We start from the raw sequence: 25971 nt of genomic DNA, 5'->3' as shown, positions 1-25971 counted from the left end.
CTCTCTCTCTCTCTCTCTCTCTCTCTCTCTCTCTCTCTCTCTCTCTCTCTCTCTCTCTCTCTCTCTCTCTCTCTCTGTCTCTGTCTCTCTCTCTCTCTCTCTCTCTCTCTCTCTCTCTCTCTCTCTCTCTCTCTCTCTCTCTCTCTCTCTGTCTCTCTCTCTCTCTCTCTCTCTCTCTCTCTCTCTCTCTGTCTCTCTCTCTCTCTCTGTCTCTGTCTCTCTCTCTCTCTCTCTCTCTCTCTCTCTCTCTCTCTCTCTGTCTCTCTCTCTCTCTCTCTCTGTCTCTGTCTCTCTCTGTCTCTCTCTCTCTCTCTCTCTCTCTCTCTCTCTCTCTCTCTCTCTGTCTCTGTCTCTGTCTCTCTTATTCCTTACAAATCTACACAATAACATCGACTAGTGCACATTGCCATGGTTCCATCTAATGGAATCGCCCCATTGTTTGCAGTGGAGCCTCGTGAATAACAAGCAGCTTTCAGTAGCAGTGAACTTAAGTGACCAGGCTTAGTAGGTGGATGGCATGACAAAGGAGCCATTACATTTGCTTGCATGAAGAATCATGTACGCTGCAGGTGGAAGGTGAGTTGCCAACCATCAAAACATATAAGTGAGTTTTAGAATAGAATAGAATAGAATGCCATTTATTGTCATTCAAACAAACAAGGTTCAAACGATATTTCGTTCCTGCAGTCATAACATCAAAACCACACAATTAACTCCAAACACCTCCTCACTGGAAGGTAAAAGTCTTATCACTTCCCTGTTCTTTGTTCTTCTCCCACGGTCGAGCAGTCAAACTGCTGCGTCGAGGCGATCGAGGCTCTTGATGTTCAAGCCTCCGGTGGGCGATGGTAAGTCCCACGGCCGTTTAAGCCGCGCCGGGCGATGTGAGGCCCCGCTCCGGGTCGATTTAAACCCCGCGATTCGGGCGGGAGAAGTTGCCGCTGCGGGAGCTCCGAAAAGCGGTCTCCCACCAGGGACCCGCGAGCTCCCGGTGTTACCGTCCACAGGGGCCTGCAGCCGGAGCCTCCGAAGCTCCAAAGAAGTCGGCCAGCTCCACGATGGTTCGATTCCGGTTGGAGGCCGCCAGCTCCACGATGTTAGGCCCCAACGCCAACGGAGACACGACAAGGAAAATGTCGCGTCCCCGTTCAGGGAAGAGATTAAAAGGTTCCCCCAGCCCCCCCCCACATATACACAGCTAAAAATAAAACCAAAGACATACATCTAACGGGACAAGAAGAAAGATAAAGACAGGCGGTCTGCAGTCGAGCCGCTGCCGCTAGGCGCCACCACACCGTTTTGTGAACTTCCAGACTAAGGTCGGTGATAGATATTGAATGAATGTAAAGAAGGTAGACACAAAATGCTGGAGAAACTCAGCGGGACAGGCAGCATCTTTGGGTAGAAGGAATGGGTGATGTTTCGGGTCGAGACCTTTTGTTCAGACTGAGAGTCAGGGAAGAGGGAGACACAGAGATATGGAAGGGTGAGATGTGAAAACGAGTGGGTGAGAGGTCAAGGAAAACGTAGGATAGATCATTGTCAGCGCGGGGAAGTTGACAACGAGGCATACAAATATAAACGTGGTCGGAGAATTAGGATGTGGGCGGGATATAGAGAGAGAGAGAGAGGGAAAATGAGGGTCACGATGTATAGAAGGGTCAGATAACGTTGAGCTAATTTGATAGCCACTGAAATGAGGTATTCCTACATTCCCTCCTCTAGCTTCACAATTTGCAACTCTTCATCTATGAGTTGGAAACAGCATCTGCGCGTGTCCTCCCACACGCACTGCCTGGCTGGTTGAGTTCCAACAGCACTTTTAATTTGCTCTAGATTTCAGTGTCTGAGTCCCTTGTGTCTCCCAGATATTGTTGGATGGTTTTACTTGCAACAGACTGAAAATATGAATTAGGAGACACCAGAGACTTCGAGGCTCGAATCTGGAGCAACAACCAAACTGCTGGAGGACACAGCGGGTCAGGCAGCATCTGTGGAAGGAAATGGACAGGTGACGTTTCGGGTCGGGTCTCTTCTTCAGACTGAAGAATGACCCCGACGCAAAACGTTGACTGTTCTTCTTCTCCTTCCGCAGATGCTGCCTGACCCGCTGAGTTGCTCCAGCAGTTTTATCATCTTGTTGAGGTTTTGTTACTAACATGTTAACTTTAGTTTTATGTACCAAGGTACAGTAAAAGCTCTTGTTTGTGTGCTATCCAGTCAATAGACAATAGACAATAGGTGCAGGAGTAGGCCATTCGGCCCTTCGAGCCAGCACCACCATTCAATGTGATCATGGCTGATCATCCACAATCAGTACCCCGTTCCTGCCTTCTCCCCATATCCCCTGACTCCGCTTTTTTAAGAGCCCTATCTAGCTCTCTCTTGAAAGCATTCAGAGAACCGGCCTCCACTGCCCTCTGAGGCAGAGAATTCCACAGACTCACCACTCTCTGTGAGAAAAAGTGTCTCCTCGTCTCCGTTCCAAATAGCTTACTCCTTATTCTTAAACTGTGGCCCCTGGTTCTGGACTCCCCCAACATCGTGAACATGTTTCCTGCCTCTAGCGTGCCCAAGCCCTTAACAATCTTATATGTTTCAATGAGATCCCCTCATCCTTCTAAACTCCAGAGTGTACAAGCCCAGCTGTCCATTCTCTCAGTCAAAGAAAAGGCTATCTGGGTCTCGACCCAAATCGTCACCCATTCCTTCTCTCCAGAGATGCTGCCTTACCCGCTGTGTTACTCCAGCATTTTGTGTCTACCTTCGGTGTAAACCAGCATCTGCAGTTTCTTCCTACACTAAGAAACGACTGTGCAAGACTCCAAGCAAGCTGTCCATGGTGAACAGATAAAGGGAACAACATTTAGTGCAAAGATATAACATTGAAGTCTGATTAAGGATTGATCAAAGATCTCCAATGAGGCCAGGATTACGCTCCACTTGGCGTGTCAGTTCAGACTCAGTTTGTTGCCCATTCTGATTAGAATTCTTCGCATTTTATTGACTAACCATAAAACCAGGGTGTCGATGTAAAAATCTACTTCAGTGAAGATGTTTAAGAAAGAACTGCAGATGTTGGAAAAACCGATGGTAGACAATAATGCTGGAGAAACGCAGCGGGTGAGGCAGCATCTATGGAGCGAAGGAATAGGCGACGTTTCGGGTCGAGATCCTTCTTCAGACTGAAGATAGGTCTCGACCCGAAAAGTCGCCTGTTCCTTCTCTCCATAGATGCTGCCTCACCCGCTGAGTCTCTCCAGCAATTTTTGTCCACCTTTGTGTAAAGATGTGGTCATTCAGCCTTGAATTTAAATTAAGAAAAGGACATTATAATTTAAGAGGGTTTTGTGTATTTTTGAAACATGTAAAATGAGAACCGATGTAAAATATAGATGTGTCTCAGATTTGGGAGTCAAATTATGGAACGGGCTTAGTGATGAGTTGAAATTTTGTAGCTCTCTGTCGAGTTTCAAAAAAAGCCTTAAAATGTAAAATAATTAAGGATTATGATGTAAAATATGTAAGGATTACAATTTAGAGTAAATGTTATTTATTTTTCTGTCCTTTGTAATGCTGATATTCGGGGTTATCTTATGAATTGTATAGGGATAGGCGAAAATAAGCTTTGTGGCTTCAGCCGATTCCTTTTTCGGTCATTGATTATGTGAAAGTTGTTTGAAATTGATCCAGTGTTGGTTCATATTCACACAGATTGTAAAGTTTTGTTCTTTTTAATGTATGACTGAAATAAACCGTCCATTCATTCATTCATTCATCCATTCATCATTCATTCATTAATACATTAATTCATGCATTAATTCATTCATTCATTCCATTCATTCATGGTTGCTCTGCCTGACATGCTGATGGTTTTCCATTCTGTTCTCTCCGCAGACATTCCACACGCCGAGCCTTGGAGACGAAGAGTTTGAGATTCCCCCCATAACCCCACCGCCCGAAACGGAGCCCACCCTGGGACTGACCGACATGGTGTCTGCCTTCCAAGGCCTCAATGATCCTTTGCCATCTCAGGAGAACGAGTTCACGCCCCATTTCCCCCCGCCGAGCTTGGATCTGCCTTCCATCACCATATCCAGAAGCATCATGGACCAAGATGGTGGGATGCTCAGCAACGGTTTGACTGTGGTAGGTGGAACTTCAACACTATTGCGTGCAAAGTACCCCATTCTTACAGTTACAGTTTAGTTTATTGTCATGTGTACCGAGGTACAGTGAAAAGCTTTTTGTCGCGTGCTACCCAGTCGGTGGAAAGACAATACGTGACTACAATCGAGCCGTCCTCAGTTGGCAGATACATGAGAAGGGAATAACGTTTAGTGCAAGGTAAAGCCAGTAAAGTTCGATCAAGGATAGTCCGAGGGTCACCAATGAGGTAGAGAGTAGTACAGGACTGCTCTCTGGTTGCGGTAGGATGGTTCAGTTGCCTGATAACAGCTGGGAAGAAACTGTCCCTGAATCTGGAGGTGTGCGTTTTCACACTTCTGTACCTTTTGCCAGAGGGGAGAAGAGGGAGACTTATTACACTTATTTGTAACATGCATTAGGCCTGGACCATTATGGGCTCCACCCTTCCTTGGCCACTTGGTGGTGGAAGAACCATGTTAAGTTTAGTTTATTAATGTCATGTGTACAGAGGTACAGTGAAGGGCCTTTAATTTGTTCAAACCTTCCTGATTTGTTCCGGCCTTTGGCATTTTGTGTCCATCCTCGGTATAAACCATCATCTGCATTTCCCTCCGATGCTTCTTGCATTAAATTGAAGACTTTATTGTCAGACGTGTCAAGTGATAGTGAAATTCTGTGCTTGTATACCTTGTCAAGGTATACAAATAGTCACCCATAAAGGGCGCTCACAAAGTTACAAATTCCCCCTCCCCCACCTCGCCTGGTCACTCTTTATTTCCCCCCCTCCCTCAAAGGGGGATCCTTCATTGTTCTTCATGGTGGCCCCCATTGTTCATTGTCTGTTGTGTTGGGTTTGCATGTGTGTTTGATTGATGTGCATTTGAAAGTCAATTTGTCTGTCTTCAGGTTGAAACATGTAACCCAAATGCTTTTTGATATTGAGTTTTTGAGTTGGAAGGTGAAGCTTGGGGGCGAGGTCATGGCTTTTGAAGGAAATGCAGATGCTGGTCTTTAGCTACTAATCTCGTCTTGGATGACAATACTACGGAAATCTCGTCTTGGATTTACTACGGAATCTGGGCTAGACTTGTTTAATTTTCTTTGACATAACCCACAGTGGGTCGGGATTTCCAACTGTAACGTGTAGATGTGTGTTTTCAGCTGCCTGTTCAATGTTTGCAGAATGTAATCAGTAGTGGTGGGCAGTAGATTAGGGATGGGTGCGGAGCCAGTCCTCACATTGGAGCAGGTGATTTAAGTGGAAGTCATTCAGGCAAAATGTATCACAGCTGCAGAAGGGATACAATGACTTATCATGCAAAAAAAATTGTTAAATGCTTCCCGGCTTTCTTTGGGTGCTACAGATGACACCGATTCATGTAATCAGTTGTGGCTCAAGTTAAAGAAGGCACTATTGTGAGCATTAGCAAGCTGTAGGCAGGGCTGAAAGGTTCATGAGAAGGTTAGTACACTCTGTTAACTACCCATCTAACTGTATTCCATTTACTTCATCTACACCTCAGGCTGCCTCTGCAAGGCCACCAGCATAAACAAGGACCAGTCTCACCCCGGTCACAGTGGTGCTGGCTCGAGGGGCCGAATGGCCTACTCCTGCACCTATTTTCTATCTATCTGTGCCTCACTTAGCCTACAAACCTGTACATCTCTGGAGTGTGGGAGGAAACCGGAGCACCTGGAGAAAACCCACGCAGGTCACAGGGAGAACGTGCAAACTCCGCAGGGGCAGCACCCTTCGTCAGGACCTGGGTCGCTGGTGCTGTACGGCAGCAACTCTTACTGCTGCGCCACCGTGGTGAATGAAAAGCAGATTGGACAGAAATATATCTGGGTCCTAAATTTAAAGATATATATAGTGCTCGTTTGGGGGGAGAGAAAGATTAAACACTTTGCACTCTTTTATGTGGTGGTTTCAATACTTGGTCTCAGCATGACTGGCATTTTTTGCTCAAAGGAAGTATTTTACTGGTAAATATTCACTTCCATTGAACAAATTTATTTTACACCGAAATAGGTGACTAATTTGGCAGCAAATAACCATCATAGAGGTTATCCATTTTGGTGGCAAAAACAGGAAAGCAGACTATTATCTAAATGGTGGCCGACTAGGAAAAGGGGAGATGCAGCGAGACCTGGGTGTCATGGTACACCAGTCATTGAAAGTAGGCATGCAGGTGCAGCAGGCAGTGAAGAAGGCGAATGGTATGTTAGCTTTCATAGCAAAAGGATCTGAGTATAGGAGCAGTTGTACTACTGCAGTTGTACAGGGTCTTGGTGAGACCACACCTGGAGTATTGCGTACATTAGGAAGGACATTATTGCCATAGAGGGAGTGCAGAGAAGGTTCACCAGACTGATTCCTGGGATGTCAGGACTTTCATATGAAGAAAGACTGGATAGACTCGGCTTGTCCTCGCTAGAATTTAGAAGATTGAGAGTGGATCTTATAGAAACGTACAAAATTCTTAAGGGGTTGGACAGGCTAGATGCAGGAAGATTGCTCCCGATGTTGGGGAAGTCCAGGACAAGGGGTCACAGCTTAAGGATAAGGGGGAAATCCTTTAAAACCGAGATGGGAAGAACTTTTTTCACACAGAGAGTGGTGAATCTCTGGAACTCTCTGCCGCAGAGGGTAGTCGAGGCCAGTTCATTGGCTATATTTAAGAGGGAGTTAGATGTGGCCCTTGTGGCTAAGGGGATCAGAGGGTATGGAGAGAAGGCAGGTACGGGATACTGAGTTGGATGATCAGCCATGATCATATTGAATGGCGGTGCAGGCTCGAAGGGCCGAATGGCCTACTCCTGCACCTATTTTCTATGTTTCTATCATAAGGTCATAAGTGAGAGGGGCAGAATGAGGCCATTTGGGCCTTTCAATCGTGGCTGATCTATCTCTCCCTCCTAACCCCATTCTCTTGATTCTCCCCATAAACCCAGACACCTGTACTAATCAAGAATCTAGGTTTAGAGGTGTATGGGCCAAACAAAGGCAGGTGGGACTAGTGTAGATGCGACAGTGTTGGTCGGAGGTGTGGGCAAGTTGGGCCGAAGGGCCTGTTTTCATGCTGTAACACTCTGACTCTATTTGTTCATTATCTTACATGTGGACTGCATTGTGAAATCACACCTCTTAACTTTGTTTTGGGGAAAAATCATCTTATTCATCTTTAATTTACACTTGGATTTAAAAATATTTCTGATATACACAGTTCCACTAAATCGCAGTCTGTACTTTCATTTTAATATTACCTTAATACTGAATTCAAATTTAATTACGTTGAGCCCATTGATAAAATCTCCTTTTAGTATTATTTTATAAATAATTGTATATTTATCCCGTGACATTTGCTCGAAACTATGCCTTGTATTTCCCTGCACATTCCCTTAACATCTCTCTGTAATCTGTCCAGCCCACTGAATAGCAATGGATTCTGTACTACATCAGGTTCGGAAAGTGGAATTTTTACTAGACAGCTATTGTGACATATTGGGTCAGTCAGAAATGAAAGATATTCATGCAGGCATGCAATACTTGTAATGAAGTCTCACTCTGACCTTCTGTATGATTGATTCTGTAATTTACTTTTCCCGGCCTCTGCCAGAAATGAAATGAAATCATGTTGAACAAGTTCTGAATACCCACAAAAAAAAAAAATTCTTCAGCCCAGGAGGGTTGAGGGGCCACAGCTGAACAATTTATCTCTGCGCTATTATATACTGTGCCAGCATGCAGAATTTCATTTTTCCTCATTTTGGTTTAAGGGCTTGTTTCTGTAGGAAGTTATGAATGGGGAGGGGTTGGGGTGAAGTGAAGAAGAGGGGGGGGGGGGGGGGGACAGTGAGGATGGGGGGGGGGGGGGGGGGGGGGGGGGGGAGCGAGGGAAGCACAGTTCACATATAAATAGCCAGGAAGGGAGTATGTGCCCATGAGCTGATAAAACACCAGAATAAAGCTGACCTTTCCTGTTGGTGAAAGTAGCTGGGACATTTATCCTCATAATTACCATATAGATTATTTTATCCCTCTTCTTGCAATGAAACATTTCGGAGAGAGCAGCAGTGCAGATTGAATGAGAATTGAACTTGTTAACGGCCTTTCCCAGCTTTGCCGTGGAAGTGCTAAGGGACCGTGGTGTGTGCTATGTGAGGTTAGTTTTTAATGAATTCCGATATTAACTCGAGAGGGCCAGTGAATGTCAGGAGCCAGCAGCATTTTCTTACGGCCCTTGCTAATGCGCGAGTATATGTTCTATAATATTCGGCGCGATTCACCAGCGTCTGCCTAATATTCACGACACCAGTTTACAGGAGAGATCTATCTCAGTGAATTGTACGTATCGGAGTCTACATTTCACAGTGTTCTGGGAAAATATTGCCCTTCGCCATGTTTCCAGGCAAGACTACAAATGAGGTTGCAATCCCCATTTTAATTGAAATGTGAATTGATGCATCTAATAGCACACTAAAAAAAGAGAATTGCTTTATATATCAAACATATTGTGGTATAGTTGTACTTGCGTGCCAAATCCTCTTAGTGAATATTCATTAACACTAAAAAGAAATTGTTTTTGCGCTATAAACGTGGAGCACGCATTTATCTGCCAATTTTTACCTCCAAGCAAACCTTCCCATAATGGGTTTTTTTGCAGTGATTTGTGACGAATTTAAGCCACAAACTGTTGCCCTTCTTATGTATAAACATTGTGCGCAACATTTAAATCAATTCACGTTTTTAATCAATTTAGTGAATTAGCAGCCTTGTCTGGTGAACTGCATCATAAAATGTTTAATGTCTGGATTTTTGTTCTTTTGGACAAAGTGTTTGACTGCATAGTTGTTTATATTAGAGTCATAAAGTCATAGAGTGATACAGTGTTGGACCAGGCCCTTCAGCCCAACTTGCCCACAACGCCAACATGTCCCAGCTACACTAATCCCACCTGCCTGCGTTTGGTCCATATCCCTCCAAGCCTGTCCTATCCATGTAATAGTCTAACTGTCTCTTAAACGTTGGGATAGTCCCAGTCTTAACTACCTCCTCTGGCAGCTTGTTCCATACACCCACCTCCCTTTGTGTGAAAAAGTGACCCCTCAGATTCCTATAAAATCTTTTCCCCTTCACCTTAAACCTATGTCCTCTGGTCCTCGATTCCCCTACTCTGTGCAAGAGACTCTGTGCATCTACCCGATCTATTCTTCTTATGATTTTATGCACCTCAATAAGATCTTTGTTTTCCTACCATAAAAAATACCTGTGAGATTTTTAGCACAATAACACAAACAGGAGATAAAATAGCTTGCATGACCCTGCAATTGTGGAATGTGGTGCAATGCATTTTAAAGAAGTTAACAAGGTTGGTGAAAATGGAGTGACTGAAAATCGTTTATCTAGAACAATGTTATCAATTGGCAAAAGGTATGAGGTTTGTGAAGGGCGAAATTGTTAATAAAGGCTTTGAGTGCTGTCAAAGCTCATCTTAAGGACCTATAGGTTTACCAAATTTCCAGTCACTTCTTGAATTCATCAGTGACAATTGTGGCTGATCACACACTCTAACAAGTACATCAATTCCACCCATTGACAAATCAACACCACGTCGTTGATTGCAATCAACATTTCTGAAAACGAATTTTTAATCATTTTCACAGTAGCAGACATATTGTAAGATGGGTTGAATGGCCTGTTCATGTAGCAATGTAAGGATGCAATATGATAAAAGTCAAAATGAGACGTTAGCTATGTGGTGACTTTTTTTCTTCAATCACAAATTGGAAACATGGAATGAGTTTTGATTACAATATCATTTATATATTTTACTTCTGATGCTCACCTAAGGCAAGGATGTGAGAGAACCATTTTTTTCAGTTATTACAGATAGAAACATAGAAAATAGGTGCAGGAGTCGGCCCTTCGAGCCTGCACCGCCATTCAATATGATCATGGCTGATCATCCAACTCAGTATCCTGTACCTGCCTTCTCCCCACACCCCCTGATCCCATTAGCCACATCTAACTCCCTCTTAAATATAGCCAATGAACTGGCCTCAACTACCTTCTGTGGCAGGGAATTTCACAGATTCACCACTCTCTGTGTGAGAAATGTTTTTCTCATCTTGGTCCTAAAAGACTTCCCCCTTATCCTTAAACTGTGACCCCTTGTTCTGGACTTCCCCAACATCGGGAACAATCTTCTTGCATCTAGCCTGTCCAACCCCTTAAGAAATTTGTAAGTTTCTATAAGATCCCCCCCCCTCAATCTTCTAAATTCTAGCGAGTACAAGCCGAGTCTATCCAGTCTTTCTTCATAGATAGACTCGGCTTGTACCCGCTAGAATTTAGAAGATTGAGGGGGGATCTTATAGAAACTTTCTTATTAGAAAATTAGATGATCAAATCCAAAGTGAGGAATGATCCTGACCCCAAAAAAGTCACCTATTCATGTTCTCCAGGGATGCTGACTGACCTGCTGAATTACTCCAGCACTTTGTGTCTTTTACTGGAGAGTGACCTGTGGCACTTAGGCATGGCAATAACCTTTTATCATGAAGTCCAAGGTCCAAGAAGGGCAGCACGTTGGCGCAGCAGTAGAGTTGTTGCCCGGCAGCTGTTACAGCGCCAGAGACCCGCTGTCTCTACGGAGTTTGCACGGTCTCCCCGTGATGGCCTGCGTGGGCCTTCTCTGAGATCTTCAGTTTCCTCCCACACTTCAAAAACCTACGGGTTTGTAGGCTAACTGGCCTGGTATAAATGTAACGTTGTCCCTTGTGTAAGTAGGATAGTGTTAATGTGCGGGGATCGCTGGTCGGCGTGGACTCGGTGGGCTGAAGGGCCTGTTCCCGTGCTGTTTCTCTAAACTAAACTAAAAGAGAAATTGCAAAATAGCTTTCTTCTGCAAGCACTGCAGGAGGTTATTTTAGTGGCAATGATATAGAATGAATTCATTGGAGAACTCCAACTAAAATGGCTGACTTGATAAAACAATCTAATTTCTGGAAAGTAATCGCCTCATCATAAAGTAATCGCCTCATCATAACTTGGCCTTACGGAAATAGTTGGCATTGACATAGACACAGTGGCACGGCTGCTAGAGCCACTGGCTCACAAGGCCAAAGACCCGGGTTTGATCCTGACCTCGGATACTGTCTGTGTGGAGTTTTCACGTCCGCACTGTGACCGCGTGGGCTTCCTCAGGCTGCTCTGGTTTCCACCCACATCCTAAAGACGTGTGGGTTTGTAGATTAATTGGCCCTCTGTAAATTGGATCTCTGGTGCGTAGGGAGTGGATGAGAAAGTGGGATAATGTTGACTTACTGTGAATGGGCCATCGATGATTGGCATGGACTCGGTTGGCCAAGGGATCTGTTTTCAATCAATCAATCTCAACCAAGGTTGAGCGTTTTTGAATTCATTTAAAGTGCAATTGGTACGTGGAACATTGAACAGTACAGCACAAAAATAGGCCCTTCAGCCCACGATGTCTGTGCTGAACCTGATGCCAATACCTTCACCTCTACCTGCACCTGACCCATATCCCTCCTTGCCCTGCATATCAAGTCTTAAGCCAGAAGTCTTTTAAATGCCGCCAACATTTCTGCTGAAAGTGTGTTCCAGGTATTCACCATCCTCTGCGTAAAAACCTTTCTGTCGTTCATACATACCTTTCCGTCTATCATTTCCTCTCCATCCATTTTTCTTGAACTGTGTTGCCAATATTCCCAGTCATTTACATTTCACTGATCTGCCTTGTCCTGTAGTCTTCAATGATCCTTCCCCTGTCCAGCCACCACTGCAAGTAGAATGTTCCTCTCACCTGAATGCATGGAGCCAGCCACTTATAGAAAACGTAAAGAGGATCTTACCGTTGAGCACCAAGGATGTAGTCAAACAACCCGTTGTTTTCATTTGCAACAAAGCTCTGTGTCCAGTGTAACATTATTTTGAACTTGCTGCACCGCCCAGCGACCGCCCCCTGCATTAGCACTGCCCTACACACCAGGGATAATTTAGCTTTTGTCAAGGGACAATTGACCTGCGGACCTGCATGTCTTTGGAGTGTGGAGAGAGGGGGGGGGGGAGACTGGAGCTCCCGGAGAGAACCCACGTGGTCACGGGCGGAATGTACAAACTCCGAGCGGACAGCCCCCGCAGTTGGGATCGAACCCAGGTCTCTTGAGTCGTAGGGCAGCAACTCTACCCGCTGCACCACCGTGCCACCTTGATAGTGGGAGCAGGAGTATCTGCAGGCGGATAAGTGTTGGTGTTGGCATCATGTTGGGCATAGACAATGTGGACCGAAGGGCCTGTTCCTGTGCTGAGCTGTTCCACGTTGACAAAGGTCTTCGGAGCTCCGACGGCCCACCTCGATCTTCGACGGCTGCCGAGAGCAAAGAGGGGACGATAATTAATCATTTATATCTTTTCCGGTGCCCTTTATGTGGCAACTCTTTGCATACCTTGTGTATGGTGCACAAAGCAAAGGATTTTCCGCTGTGACCTGTCGCACGTGCTAATAAAGTATAAAGTACCAATCAAACGGTTTCTCTTTTTTTCTTCTTCCAATGTAGGACTTGGGCCGGGCGCAAGTTGCCCAATACCACCATGATGCCAACATGGCAATACGGGCAGTTGTCCACATGGCTGATGTCAACCAAGCCGGATTAATGCAACACAGTCAGCTCACCACCATTAACCAGTCTCAGCTGAGCGCCCAGTTGGGGTTGAATTTAGGAGGGGGCAAGATGCCGCAGAATTCCCCCTCGCCCCCCGCCAGCAAGTCGGCCACCCCGTCTCCGTCCAGCTCCGTAAACGAGGATGATGCGGAGGAATTCAACAGGGTACGTAGCCTGCTTCCCAGCCGTCACTAATATCGTAATATCGATGCCATGTTGGGGGAGTCCAGAACCAGGGGCCACACAGTTTAAGAATAAGAAGGAGTGAGCCATTTAGAACGGAGATGAGGAAACACTTTTTCTCGCAGAGAGTGGCGAGTCTGTGAAATTCTCTGCCTCAGAGGGCAGTGGAGACGGTTCTCTGGATGCTTTCAAGAGAGAGCTAGATAGGGCTCTTAAAAATAGTGGAGTCAGGGGATATGGGGAGAAGGCAGGAACGGGGTACTGATTGGGGATGATCAGCCATGATCACATTGAACGGCGGTGCTGGCTCGAAGGGCCGAATGGCCTACTCCTGCACCTATTGTCTATTGTCCTTCATGCAGGGAGGAACTGCAGATGTTGTTTAAAGCAGATGATGGATACCAAATGCTGGAGTCAAGGGCCTGTCCCACTTAGGCAACTTTTTTGGTGACTGCCGGCACCCGTCATAGGTCGCCGAACATTTTCAACATGTTGAAAATTCAGCGGTGACCAGAAAGACGCTACGACTCTTTTTTTGGTGACTGAGGAGACGACTCACGACCATACAGGCAACACCCTGGCGACATGTAGCCTGTATGGTCGTGAGTAGTTGCCCAAAGAGTCGTACCTTGTTCTGGTCGCCGCTGGATTTCAACATGATGAACATTTTCGGAGACCAGCTGCGACTATGACGGGTGCCGGCAAGTTGCTGAAAAAATCGCGTAAGTGGGACAGGCCCGTGACTCGGCGGGATAGGCAGCGTCTCTGGAGAGAAGGAATGGGTGACTCAGTCTGAAGAACGCCCTCGACCCGAAACGTCACCCATTCCTTCTCTCCATAGATGCTGCCTGGCCCGCTGAGTTACTCCAGCATTGTGTGTCTGTCTTGTGTCATGTTCATCTTCAGTGTAGACACAAGGTGCTGCAGATGCTGGTTTTGAAGAAGGTTCCCGACCTGAAACGCCACCTGTCCATGTTCTCCAGACACGCTGCCTCACCCGCTGAGTCACTCCATCCAGCACTTTGTGTCCTTTCGCCATAGCTTCCCCATGGTCTGAAGAGGTGAGTCCCGAAACGTCACCTATCCACGTTCACCAGAGATGCTGCCTGGCCTGTTGAGTTACTCCAGCACTTTGTATCTTTTTTTTTGTAAACCAGCACCAGCAGTTCCTTGTTTCTACATTGTACAAGTGTCTGCTTAAAGCTGCACGGTGCAACTAATATTCTCACTTGCATACAATGGGAATTATTCTTACTGAGAGACGACAATGCTTTAACGTCAAGACAGTGTGTTTACGATTTTGATTTATTTGCGGATGGGGTTTGGTTGAAGTGCGGATAAACTGAATTTCAAGGTCAATAATTGCCTGAGTGCCTTCAGGCCATTTAAAAAATGAAAGCTAATGAACAGATCCATTGGATGTCACAGTTAATTTTCACTAGATAATTGTGATTTTTAAGTTTGCTTTGAATGATATTTGATTAACTAATCTGCCTTGCACTGCTTTTGTACTGTCTAGCACTTTGGAGATTGTTTTAAACCCAGTTAGCTAATCTCGATCAAGAAAGGGCTGCCACTATTTGATTGCTTAAAGCTTTGACCTGCTCTTGCTAAATCCTGTTGGATTCAAGAGTATGCTGTGCATTTAAGTGCCTAAAGCCATTTCATACATTGTCATTTTTTTGATTTATCTGGAAGTAATTGTACAAATATTTGTTCTTTCAATTTTGCCCATGTTAGGAAGCATTAGTGCCTTAAATGAATGATCGTTTATCCACATAATGTAAACTAATGCATTTACAAATTCTTACAGTTTTAATCGCCTTGAAGTGAGCGCTTTGTGCAATCTCGTTACTTGAAGGTTGAGTCGCTGGTAGGCAGGGTGGTCAAAGAGGCTTTTGGCACATTGGCCATCATCTGTCAGAGTATCGAGTATAGAAGTTGGGAGGTCATGTTGCAGTTATACAACACATTGGTGAGAACATATCATGTGTTCAGTCTTCGGCACCGTGTTACAGGAAAGATGTTGTCAAGCTGGAAAGGGTACAGAAAAGATTTACGAGGATATTGCCAGGACTCAAGGGTCTGAGCTATGGGGAGAGGTTGGGTAGGCTGGGATTCTATTCCTTGTAGCGCAGGAGGATGAGGTGTGATCCTATGGAAGTGTGTAAAATCATGAGAGGAATAGATCGGGTAGATGCACAGAATCTCTTGCCCAGAGTAGTGGAATCGAGGGCCAGAGGACGTAGGTTTAAGGAGAAGGGGAAAAGATTTAATAGGAATCTGAGGGGAAACATTTTCACACAAAGGGTGGTGGATGTATGGAACGAGCTGCCAGAGGGGGTAGTTGAGGCTGGGACTATCCCAACATTTAAGAAACAGTTAGACAGGTACATGGATAGGACAGGTTTGGAGGGATAAGGGCCAATCGCGGGCAGGTGGGACTAGTGTAGCTGGGGCATGTTGGCCGGTGTGGGCAAGTTGGGCCGAAGGGCCTGTTTCCACACTCTATGACTCTATGATCCTCTTTCAGGTCAGTGTGGAGAAACGAGCCGCCGTGGATACGGGGAAGAAACCCAAGACGCCAAAGAAGAAGAAGAAGAAAGATCCAAACGAGCCGCAGAAGCCGGTGTCCGCTTACGCTCTGTTTTTCAGGGACACCCAAGCTGCCATCAAGGGGCAAAACCCCAACGCAACCTTCGGAGAAGTTTCCAAAATCGTGGCGTCCATGTGGGACAGCCTGGGCGAGGAACAGAAACAGGTAACTCCTCGATTCTCTCCATTGACGGTGGTGGAGTTACGATCCACCGACCGAGTGGATGTGGAGAGGACATCTCCACTTGTGGGAGAGCCACAGACTAGAGGCCACAGCGTCAGAATAAAAGGACGTACCTTTTGAAAGGAGATGAGAAGAAGTTTCTTTAATCAGAGGGTGGTGAATCTGTGGAATACATTGCCACAGAAGGCTGTGGAGGCCAAGTCAATGGATATTTTTAAGGTGGAGATTGCTAGATTCCTGATTACTATGTGTGTGTCAAGGGTTATGGGGAGAATGGGGTTGAGAGGGAAAGATAGATCAGCCATAATTGAATGGCAGAGTAGACTTGATGGGTTGAATGACCTAATTCTGCTCCTATCACTTATGAACTTATAAATCATATTTTCACTTGCAGAAATAGATAGATTATGTTAACGTATTGATATTAAAATTACTGCAGGACATTTTAACCATGAGGTTGGGTAGCACAGTGGCTCAGCTGGTAGAGCTGCTGCCTCACAGCGCCAGAGACCCCGGTTCAATCCTGACCTCGAAGTGCTGTCTTGCGTGTGGAGTTTGCACGCTCTCCCCGTGACCGCATAGGGAGTCCTCCTTTTCATCCCACATCCCAAAGACGTGCGGGTTTGCAGGTTAATTGGCCTCTGTAAATTGGCCCAAGAGTGTCAAGAGTGGAGAGGTAAGTGGGACAACATAGAAGTAGTGTGAAGGGGTGACTGATGGTCGGCATGGATACGGTGGGCCCAAAGGCCTGTTACCATGCTGTATCATTCAATCGAATCCTTCAGTAAGTGCAAAGCTGGTTTCTGAGGTATAATCATATCAAGGTGCTGAAAGCTAACGCTGAGAACTGAAAAGTTAGTAAAGTTAAAAGGATCAATAATTAATTTTGAAATTAAAAATAGTATAACATCAATGTATCTACTATTACCATTAAAGAGGAGTAATAAAGAGTAATAAAAGGAATAATTAAAGAGATGAATGTGGGATTTATTTTTTTTTGGTCAGCATAGGAGGGGGACATTGAGATACAAGGAACTGCAGATGCTGGTTTATAAAAAAAAGACTCAAAAGTGTTGGATTAACTCAGCGGGTCGGGCAGCATCTCTGGAGAACATGGTTAGGTGATGTTTCATGGTCGGGATCAACAAATTGCTATATTAATAAGGGAAGTATAAATGGGATATCAGATTAATAGAGCAACTACAAATGTAAACACAGGTTGCAGACACGATTAGTAAAAGGAAAATATGAGCCAAAACTCAAGTGCGGTCTTCACAGAGTGAGGCAGGAGAAATTATATTGGTGCAATAAGGAAATGCCAGAATATAAACACTAAATTCCCAGAACTTAATGATCTGTATTTCAAGGTCACGGTGGTTTTATGGAGATTTGTTGGAATCATATGGCCCAGAAACCAATGCTTTTTATCCCCCACATCATGGGCCCATTTACCCTAATCCCACACGAATTAGTCAATAGACATCTTTAAGGCAGAGATGGACAGATTCTTCATTGAGACGGGCATCAGGGGTTATGGGGAGAAGGCGGGAGAATGGTGTTGAGAGGGAAAGATGTATTCAAGAGAGAGTTAGATATAGCTCTTAGGGCTAAAGGAATCGAGGGATATGGGGGAAAAAGCAGGGACGGTGTATTGATTTTGGATGATCAGCTATGATCATATTGGCTCGAAAGGCCGAATGGCCTACTCCTGCACCTATTTTCTCAGTTCTATATTTCTATAAGAGATCGGGACTAGGGGAGAATACGTGTTCGGCACGGACTAGAAGGGACGAGATGGCCTGTTTCCGTGCTGTAATTGTTATATGTTATATGGTTACATCGGCCTCACTATATTTTATCTTTGAATTCTCTTGTCGGATATTCAATGCAATGCTTTTCTCCCGATTGTTTCTCCCCCGTTTCGAATGGCCAAATGGCCTACTCCTGCACCTATTTTCTATGTTTCTAGATCAGCCATGATTGGATGGCGGCGGGGACTTGATGGGCTGAATGGCCTAATTCTGCTTCTAAGACTTCTGAACGAATCTTGTTTTATACTCACCATATTCCCCATCCCCTCCATGTCATAACTCATCTACACCGAGGGCTCTTTACAGTGGCTATACATCCTTTCACAGGACCAAATCACCCTCTTGCTTGTGCTTCCATTTTCTAATGTTTTAATAACAAACGGAACTTAATTGAATTTGACATTTATATTAAAACATTTTATATTAATTGAATGCTGTAACATCGCAGATATTGGAAATTTAGAATTTTATATAATGGCGATAAATATTCAAGCAACGTTTGAGAATGTAATGGTGGCGCTGCAGTAGAGCTACAGCCTTATGGGCCTGTCCCACTTAGGCGATTATTTGGCCGACTACAGGCGACTGCCACAAAATCTCCAACATGTTGAAAATTTTCAGCGACCTGCAACGAACTATGACGGGTGCCGGCAGTCGCCAAAAAAGTCGCGTAAGTTGGACAGGCCCAAACGTGGGACAGGCCCATTACAGTGCCAGGGACCCGGGTTCAATCCTGACTACGGGTGCTTGTCTGTACGGAGTTTGTACATTCTTCCTGTGACATGCGTGGGATTTTCCCCGAGATCTTCGGTGTCCTCCCACGCTCCACAAAGACATACGGGTTTGTAGGTTAATTGGCTTCGAGTAAAAATAGTAAATTGTCCCTAGTGTTTGTAAGGGTAGTGTTAATAGAAACATAGAAAATAGGTGCAGGAGTAGGCCATTCGGCCCTTCGAGCCTGCACCGCCATTCAATATGATCATGGCTGATCATCCAACTCAGTATCCTGTACCTGCCTTCTCTCCATGCCTTTAGCCACAAGGGCCACATCTAACTCCCTCTTAAATATAGCCAATGAACTGGCCTCAACTACCTCTGTGGCAGAGAATTCCAGAGATTCACCACTCTCTGTGTGAAAAATGTTTTTCTCATCTCGGTCCTAAAAGATTTCCCCCTTATCCTTAAACTGTGACTCCTTGTTCTGGACTTCCCCAACATCGGGAACAATTTTCCTGCATCTAGCCTGTCCAACCCCTTAAGAATTTTGTAAGTTTCTATAAGATCCCCCCTCAATCTTCTAAATTCTAGCGAGTACAAGCCGAGTCTATATAGCCTTTCTTCATATGAAAGTCCTGACTTCCCAGGATGTGCGGGGATCGCCGGTCGATGCGGAACCGGTGGGCCGAAGGGCCTGTTTCCGCACTGTATTTCTGAAACTAAAACATCTATTTTTGAATCTAGGTGTACAAGAGAAAAACAGAAGCTGCCAAAAAGGAATATCTGAAAGCGCTTGCAGCATATCGAGCAAGTCTTGTCTCAAAGGTAATTTTCCGAAGGTGCATTGTGAATGTGCTTTATTTGCTTATACTGGTTTTTATAGTTCGTGCCTGGGCAAGGGTCGCTGAAATACTGAATCAAACTGAATTAAACCTCCGCAAATCACATAATGGAACTTGGTTTTATATCACATACGTGACAAAAAGTAAGTGACAAAATATGTCTGCAGCACATATTGGATTCATGGAAAAGGGCCGTGTTTCATCATTTGTCATTTCTGTCACAATACGCTGCTGCAGCAATGTGTATCTTTCACCAGCTGTATCATTGAGGGTAGGAAATAGAATGTGTTTTTAAAAACAACATTTTAAACCTGGGCCAGCACACCATGGCTTCAAGTCCAACTGCAAGAGAGGAATAGATCGGTAAGAAGCACAGAGTCTCTTTCCCAGAGTAGGGGAATCGAGAACCAGGTTTAAGGCATTTGGGGGGGGGAGATTTAATAGGAACCTGAGGTGTAATGGAACGAGCTGCCGAACGAGGTAGTTGAGGCAGGTACCATCGCAACGTTTAAGAAACAGTTGGACAGGTACATGGATAGGACAAGTTTAGAGGGATATTGGCCGGTGGGACTAGTGTAGATGGGACATGTTGGTCGATGTGGGCAGGTTGAGGTGAAGGGCTTGTTTCCGTGCTGTGTGACTCTAGGACTCTACGAAAGGGTCTGAAGGTCTTGGGGTGACACGGTGGCGCAGCGGTAGAGTTGCAGTAGATCCTGACTATGGGTGCTGTCTGTACGGAGTTTGTACGCTCTCCCCGTGACTGTGTGGGTTTTCTCCGGGTACTCCGGTTTCCTCCTACACTCCAAAGACGTGCAGGTTTGTAGGTTAATTGGCTGAGTAAAAATTGTAAATTGTCCCTAGCATGTAGGATGGTGCTAGTGTGCGGGCATCGCTGGTTAGCGCGGACTCGGTGGGCCAATCGGCCTGTTTCCACACACTACCTCTAAACTAAACGAAACTAAAGTCATATAGCATGGAGAAAGTCCATTCGGCCCCACGTGTCCATACTGACCAAGATTCCCCATCTACGCTAATCCAAACCGCCCGCGTTTGGCCCATTTCAATCTAGTCTGGGCAAATACCTTGCTGAAGGAGATCATTGTCTTTCAGAGCACAAGACCCTAAGACATCGGAGCATAATTAGGCCATTCGGCCCATTGAGTCGACTCTGCCATTCAATCATGGCTGATCTATTTTTCACTTCTCCACCCCAATCCCCTGCCTTCCCCTGGTAGCCTTTGTTGCCTAATCAAGAAACGCTGTTGCTAATCAAGAAGTTGATGTTCAAATGAGAACATGCTTGGGTTACTAGATCCCGTGATACTCTTTTGATTGAGAGCAGGCAAGTGTTGTGGCCATTGCTCACTCATTAATCATTTTCACACAAACAGATTGTCCCGTTATTATCTCCATGACGCTGGTGGTGGAATTGACCCATCCATTTGCCACCTTGTAAATCCCTGTGAAAGTTGGTCAGCGTTTGGAGTGCTGGTGCTATCTAAATGCACAACGTTTTCTCACCCCTCCATAAAGAACAACTGGACAACGCATAAGTGAAAGGAGCAGAATTAGGCCATTCGGCCCATTAAGTCTATCTTCCCTTGTCAATCCCATTCTCCTGCCTTCTCTCCATAACCCCTGACACCCATACTAATCAAGAATCTACCTATATCTGCCTTAAAAATATCCATTGACTTGCCCTCCACAGCTCTCCGTGGCAATAAATTCCACAGATTCACCACCCTCCGACTAAAGAATATCCTCCTCATCTCCTTCCTTCCTTTTATGCTGAGGCTATGACCTCTAGTCCGAGGCTCTCCCACTAGTGGAAACATCTTCTCCACGTCCAGTCTATCCAGGCCTTTCACTATCCAGTAAGTTTCAATGAGGTCCATCCTTGTGTGTTATTATCTGGATCTCGCCAAGACCCAATGAGCTAGAAACAGTGGGAACCTCTATCAGAAGGGATGGGTTAGTGTTGGATTTTGCTTTGAGGGACTATAACACAAACTGGGTGGAGAAGTTCTCAGTTCTCCAGAGATACTGGAATTTAAAAGTGGGAATTCTTGTGAGATTGGATAAATGGGAGAGAGACCATAGTAGGTGGTGAAGCATTGCGGGGAATATTCATTGCGTTCTAGTTTCCTTAAACAAGCTTCCAAAGAATTTTGAGAGGGAGGGGCGGCTACAGAGCCAATTGGAGATTAAATGTGTCGGAAGGAATTACACAGAATGCTGGTTTATACCAAACCCACCTCAACGAGTCCCTGGTCCGCCATTGCATAGCCGTTACGAGTTCCACCCATCCTTGGTCATCTGTAGCCGGCTCCGCTTTGTCATGGCCTTATCTTGCCTCCAGTTCCCAACCCTCCACTTTCAGTCTGAGGAAGGGTCCCGACCCGAAACGGCCCCCATTCTTTTACCTCCAGGGATGCCGCCTGACCCGCTGAGTTAGTCCAGCACATTGTACCTTCTTCGATTGGAGATTGAAGTTCCCTAGCATTCCCAACTTACCAATCCAAATTCCACGGCTCGCTCTCTTCCTAATATGGCAATGATCACATTTAAAATGCACCTTGTCCAAGAGTCTGCAAGTTGATTTAGCTAATTGGGAGAGTTTCTATAAGAGTGTCTTAGAATTAAAAATGTAAAGCATTGATAGTTTAAGCCTTAGACTCTAGAGTCCAGAGATACAGCGCGAAAACAGGCCCTTCGGCTCACCGAGTCTACTCCGGCCAGCGATTGGCTCGTACACTAGCACTATCCTACACACACACTAGGGACAATTTACAATTTTTACCGATGCCAATTTGCCTGCAAACCTGCATGTCTTTGGCGTGTGGGAGAAAACCGGAGCACCCGGAGAAAACCCACGCAGGTTGCAGGGAGAACGTACAAACTCCGTGCAGATAGCACCCGTAGTCAGGATCGAACCTGGGCCACTGGCGCTGTGAGGCAGCAACTCTACCGCTGCACCACTGTGTTGCCTCTCCATCACTAGATGCAGAGTCCTGCCATTGGATTTGTTACAGGCACTCTTACAGGCTAGATAATCTTCCAGTGTCTCATAATTAGTTTAAAATTGTTCCAAATGATTATTCATCACAGCATGCTTTTGATATCTGATTTTTATTGCTGCTTATTATCACATGGCTGGTTGAGATTTTTTTTTTTCCCCTTCATTATAACTGATAATGATCAACATATTAATTTAGCAGCTAACTAGCCAAATCCCCCAAGTGCTCCAGGATTGATTAAAATGATTCCGCTGCATTTCACTGCGAAAATAAAATGAAAACATACTTGTACAAAGCCTTCCGAAATTGAAAGGAAACGTGTGGTGGCGTTTAGCCATAACCCATCCTTTTTAAAACGCCATGTGCTGGAAGAACTCAGTATGTCAGGCAGCATCTGTGGAGGGAACGGACAGGCGATGTTTCGGGTCGGGACCCTTCTTCAGATTGAATGTAGCAGCTGGGAAAGAGGTGTTAACGGGACAAAGCCTGGCAAGTATTTCATATATTGATTTATTTGCCTGTCCACCGCTTATTTTTTTTCCTTGAATTATATCCTCACCATTGTTAGTATTGACTATTAGTTTAGTTTTAGTTTAGAGATACAGTGCGGAAACGGGACCATCGAGCCCACGCCAACCAGCGATCCCAGCGCACTAACATGGTCACAGGGAGAAGGTACAAACTCGGTATAGGCAGCACCCGTCGTCAGGATCGATCAATAAAATGCTCGATTAGCGTTCTCGGCATTCATTCAAATCAGCTACTTTGACTAGCCATGAAGTCATACAGCATGAAAACAGGCCCTTCAGCCCAACGTGCCCACACTAGCCAACATGTCACGATGGCGCAGCGGTAGAGTTGCTGCCTTACAGCGACTGCAACGACGGAGACTCTGGTTGGATCCCGACTACGGGTGCTTGTCTGTACGGAGTTTGTACGTTCTCCCCGTGACCTGCGTGGGTTTTCTTTGAGATCTTCGGTTTCCTCCCACATTCCAAAGCCTTACAGGTTTGTAGGTTAATTGGCTTGCAAAAATTGTCCCTAGTGCGTGTAGGATAGTGTTAATGTGCGGGGATCACTGGTCGGCGTGGGCCGAAGGTCCTTTTTCCATGCTGTATCTCCGAACTAATGTCCCAGCTACACTGGTCCCACCTGCCTGCGCTTGGCCCATATCCCTCCTAAATCCATGTACCTGTCCAAATGTTTATTAAAGGTTGCGGTCGTACCTGCTTCAACTACCTCCTCCGGCAGCTCGTTCCATACACCCGCTGCCCTTTACGTGAATCAGGTTCCCCACGTCACCTAGAACCTACCTCCTCCATTTTGTACAGCACTCTGTGTCCATTCTTGTTTGTAAAGCACCAGCTGCAGTTCGTGGTACCTACAATTGGATGCGCTGGTTTGCGGGAAGAGTTTCCTTCACTCTGTTTAAGTTTGCTGCATTTTGTTCTCTTTACAGGCTGCTGCAGAATCTGCAGAAGCGCAGACGATGCGATCAGTGCAGCAGACGTTGGCATCGACGAGTCTTTCAACGTCCCTCCTGATGAATCCATCCCTCTCCCCGCACGCCCCTGTCTCCGTGTCCGCACAGTCCCTACAGCAGACCCTGCCAAGGGCAATTGCCCCGAAGCCCATGAGATTGCCCTTGCAAGGCAACCAGCTGGGATCAGTTTCCATCGCACCAAACATGTCGGGCAACATTGCTGCCCCCATGGGCACTGCGATGGTGCCCACTTCACCTTCGCCCCAGTTGAGCCCTCCCCTGCAGTCCCAACAGCACCAGATGCAACAGCAGATGCAACAGCACCAATTGCAACACTTCCAGCAACAACACATGCAGCAGCAGCAGCAGCTGCACCAGCAAATGCAGCACCAGCATCAAATGCAGCAGCAGCAGCAGATGCAGCAGCAGCAGCAGCAGCAGCAGATGCACCACCAGATGCAGCAGCGCATGCAGCAGCACATGCAGCAGCACATGCAGCAGCAGCAGATCCAGCAGCAGTTGCAGCAGATGCAGCTGCAGCAGCACATGCAGAAGCAGCAGATCCAGCAGCTGCAACAGCAGCACCCCCCCCAGCACTCCCCACCACAACACTCCCCCGCCGCTTCCCAGCCATCCGTCACCCCACAAATCACTTCCCCTCTTCCCACACGGTCAAGTCCGCAGCCTGTTCAACAGCAGCAGCAGCAGCAGCAGCAGCAGCAGCAGCAGCAGCAGCCACCTCTCCAAACCCAGGCCCAGACCCAAGCACTGCCACAGGTCAGTAAGTATTAACAGCGGAACAGTTCCGATGAATCAAATTGCTGTGCCATTATATATCGACATGACTAATGTTCCTAAAGTGGTGTTTCATTACTTGATGAATCTGTTGTGCAAGCGGCCACAAACCGATGGATATGAATGAAATAAAAATCTACTTCAATATCTTGAGGATAGACACAAAATGCTGCAGTGACTCCGCGGATCAGGCAGCATCTCTGGAGAACATGGATAAGTGACGTTTCGGGTTGAGAATTTTTCAGAAGAAGGGTCTCGACCCAAAATGTTCTTTTCTCCAGAGATGTTGCCTGACCCCCTGAGTTACTCCAGCATTTTGTGTCTATGCTAGAATCTGTTCTGTACCCAGTACAAAATATCTCCTCGGTGTAAACCAGCATCTGCTGTTCCGACCTCAGTATCTTCTTTGCCATGAGATAAACTGATCACAAAGTGGATTTTTTGAAATGAATTAGGCACCCATTATGTTTATTTTTCAGTGACATCTGAAACTGAGCATGTTCGCATCAATGAAGGGAAGAACTGGAGACGCTGGTTTAAACCGTAGATAGACACAAGAAGCTGGAGTAACTCAGCAGGACAGGCAGCATCTCTGGAGAGAAGGAATGGGTGACATTGCAGGTCGAGAACCTTCCTCAGATTGAAAGTCACGGGAAAGGTGACTTTCAGTCTGAAGAAGGGTCTAGACCTGAAACGTCACCCATTCCTTCTCTCCAGAGATGCTGCCTGTCCAGCTGAGTTACTCTAGCTTTTTTGAGTGTGTTAGCATCTGTTCGGCACTCTGTAAAACATCCATTTTGTACAGCTACCCCGTCTTGTGTACCACTTTGAAGAAGAAAAAACAGGGTTTGGTTGCCTAAAAATTATCATAACAGTAAATAAAAATGTGTGGTGATCGCCATATTTGCCGTTCCATGCCCACCTTAGAAATGAGCCTGCAAAATTATATGAGTTGTAGAAACAAGGAACTGCAGATGCTGGTTCAAAAAAAAAAAGACACAAAGTGCTGGAGTCACAGGCAGCATTTCTGGAGAAAATGAATAGATCAGAAGAATTGAAACTTATAGAAACTTACAAAATTCTTAAGGGGTTGGACAGGCTAGATGCAGGAAGATTGCTCCCGATGTTGGGGAAGTCCAGGACAAGGGGGTCACAGATTAAGGATAAGGGGGAAATCCTTTAAAACCGAGATGAGAAGAACTTTTTTCACACAGAGAGTGGTGAATCTCTGGAACTCTCTGCCGCAGAGGGTAGTCGAGGCCAGTTCATTGGCTATATTTAAGAGGGAGTTAGATATGGCCCTTGTGGCTAAGGGGATCAGAGGGTATGGAGAGAAGGCAGGTACGGGATACTGAGTTGGATGATCAGCCATGATCAAATTGAACGGCGGTGCAGGCTCGAAGGGCCGAATGGCCTACTCCTGCACCTAATTTCTATGTTTCTAAGAAGGGTCCCGACCCAAAACATCACCTCTCCATGTTCTCCAGAGATGGTGCCTGATCCGCTG

The 25971-nt window shown here is 45.8% G+C and overlaps 1 protein-coding gene across 2 annotated transcripts in view; it reads left to right on the top strand.

Annotated features, from left to right (window-relative positions):
- tox3 (TOX high mobility group box family member 3) overlaps positions 1-25971 on the top strand; it is a 105744-nt gene that overhangs the window by 67418 nt on the left and 12355 nt on the right. For both annotated transcript variants that reach the window (XM_055648420.1, XM_055648421.1), the window contains exons 3-7: positions 3898-4149; positions 12733-13002; positions 15554-15781; positions 19072-19152; positions 23646-24446. In XM_055648420.1, coding sequence (XP_055504395.1) covers positions 3898-4149; positions 12733-13002; positions 15554-15781; positions 19072-19152; positions 23646-24446 — 1632 coding nt within the window. The remainder of the gene's footprint in view (positions 1-3897; positions 4150-12732; positions 13003-15553; positions 15782-19071; positions 19153-23645; positions 24447-25971) is intronic.

The sequence above is a fragment of the Leucoraja erinacea genome, chromosome 17 (assembly GCF_028641065.1).
Source record: "Leucoraja erinacea ecotype New England chromosome 17, Leri_hhj_1, whole genome shotgun sequence".
NCBI lineage: Eukaryota > Metazoa > Chordata > Chondrichthyes > Rajiformes > Rajidae > Leucoraja > Leucoraja erinaceus.
This window is presented reverse-complemented; position numbering and strand designations above follow the sequence as displayed.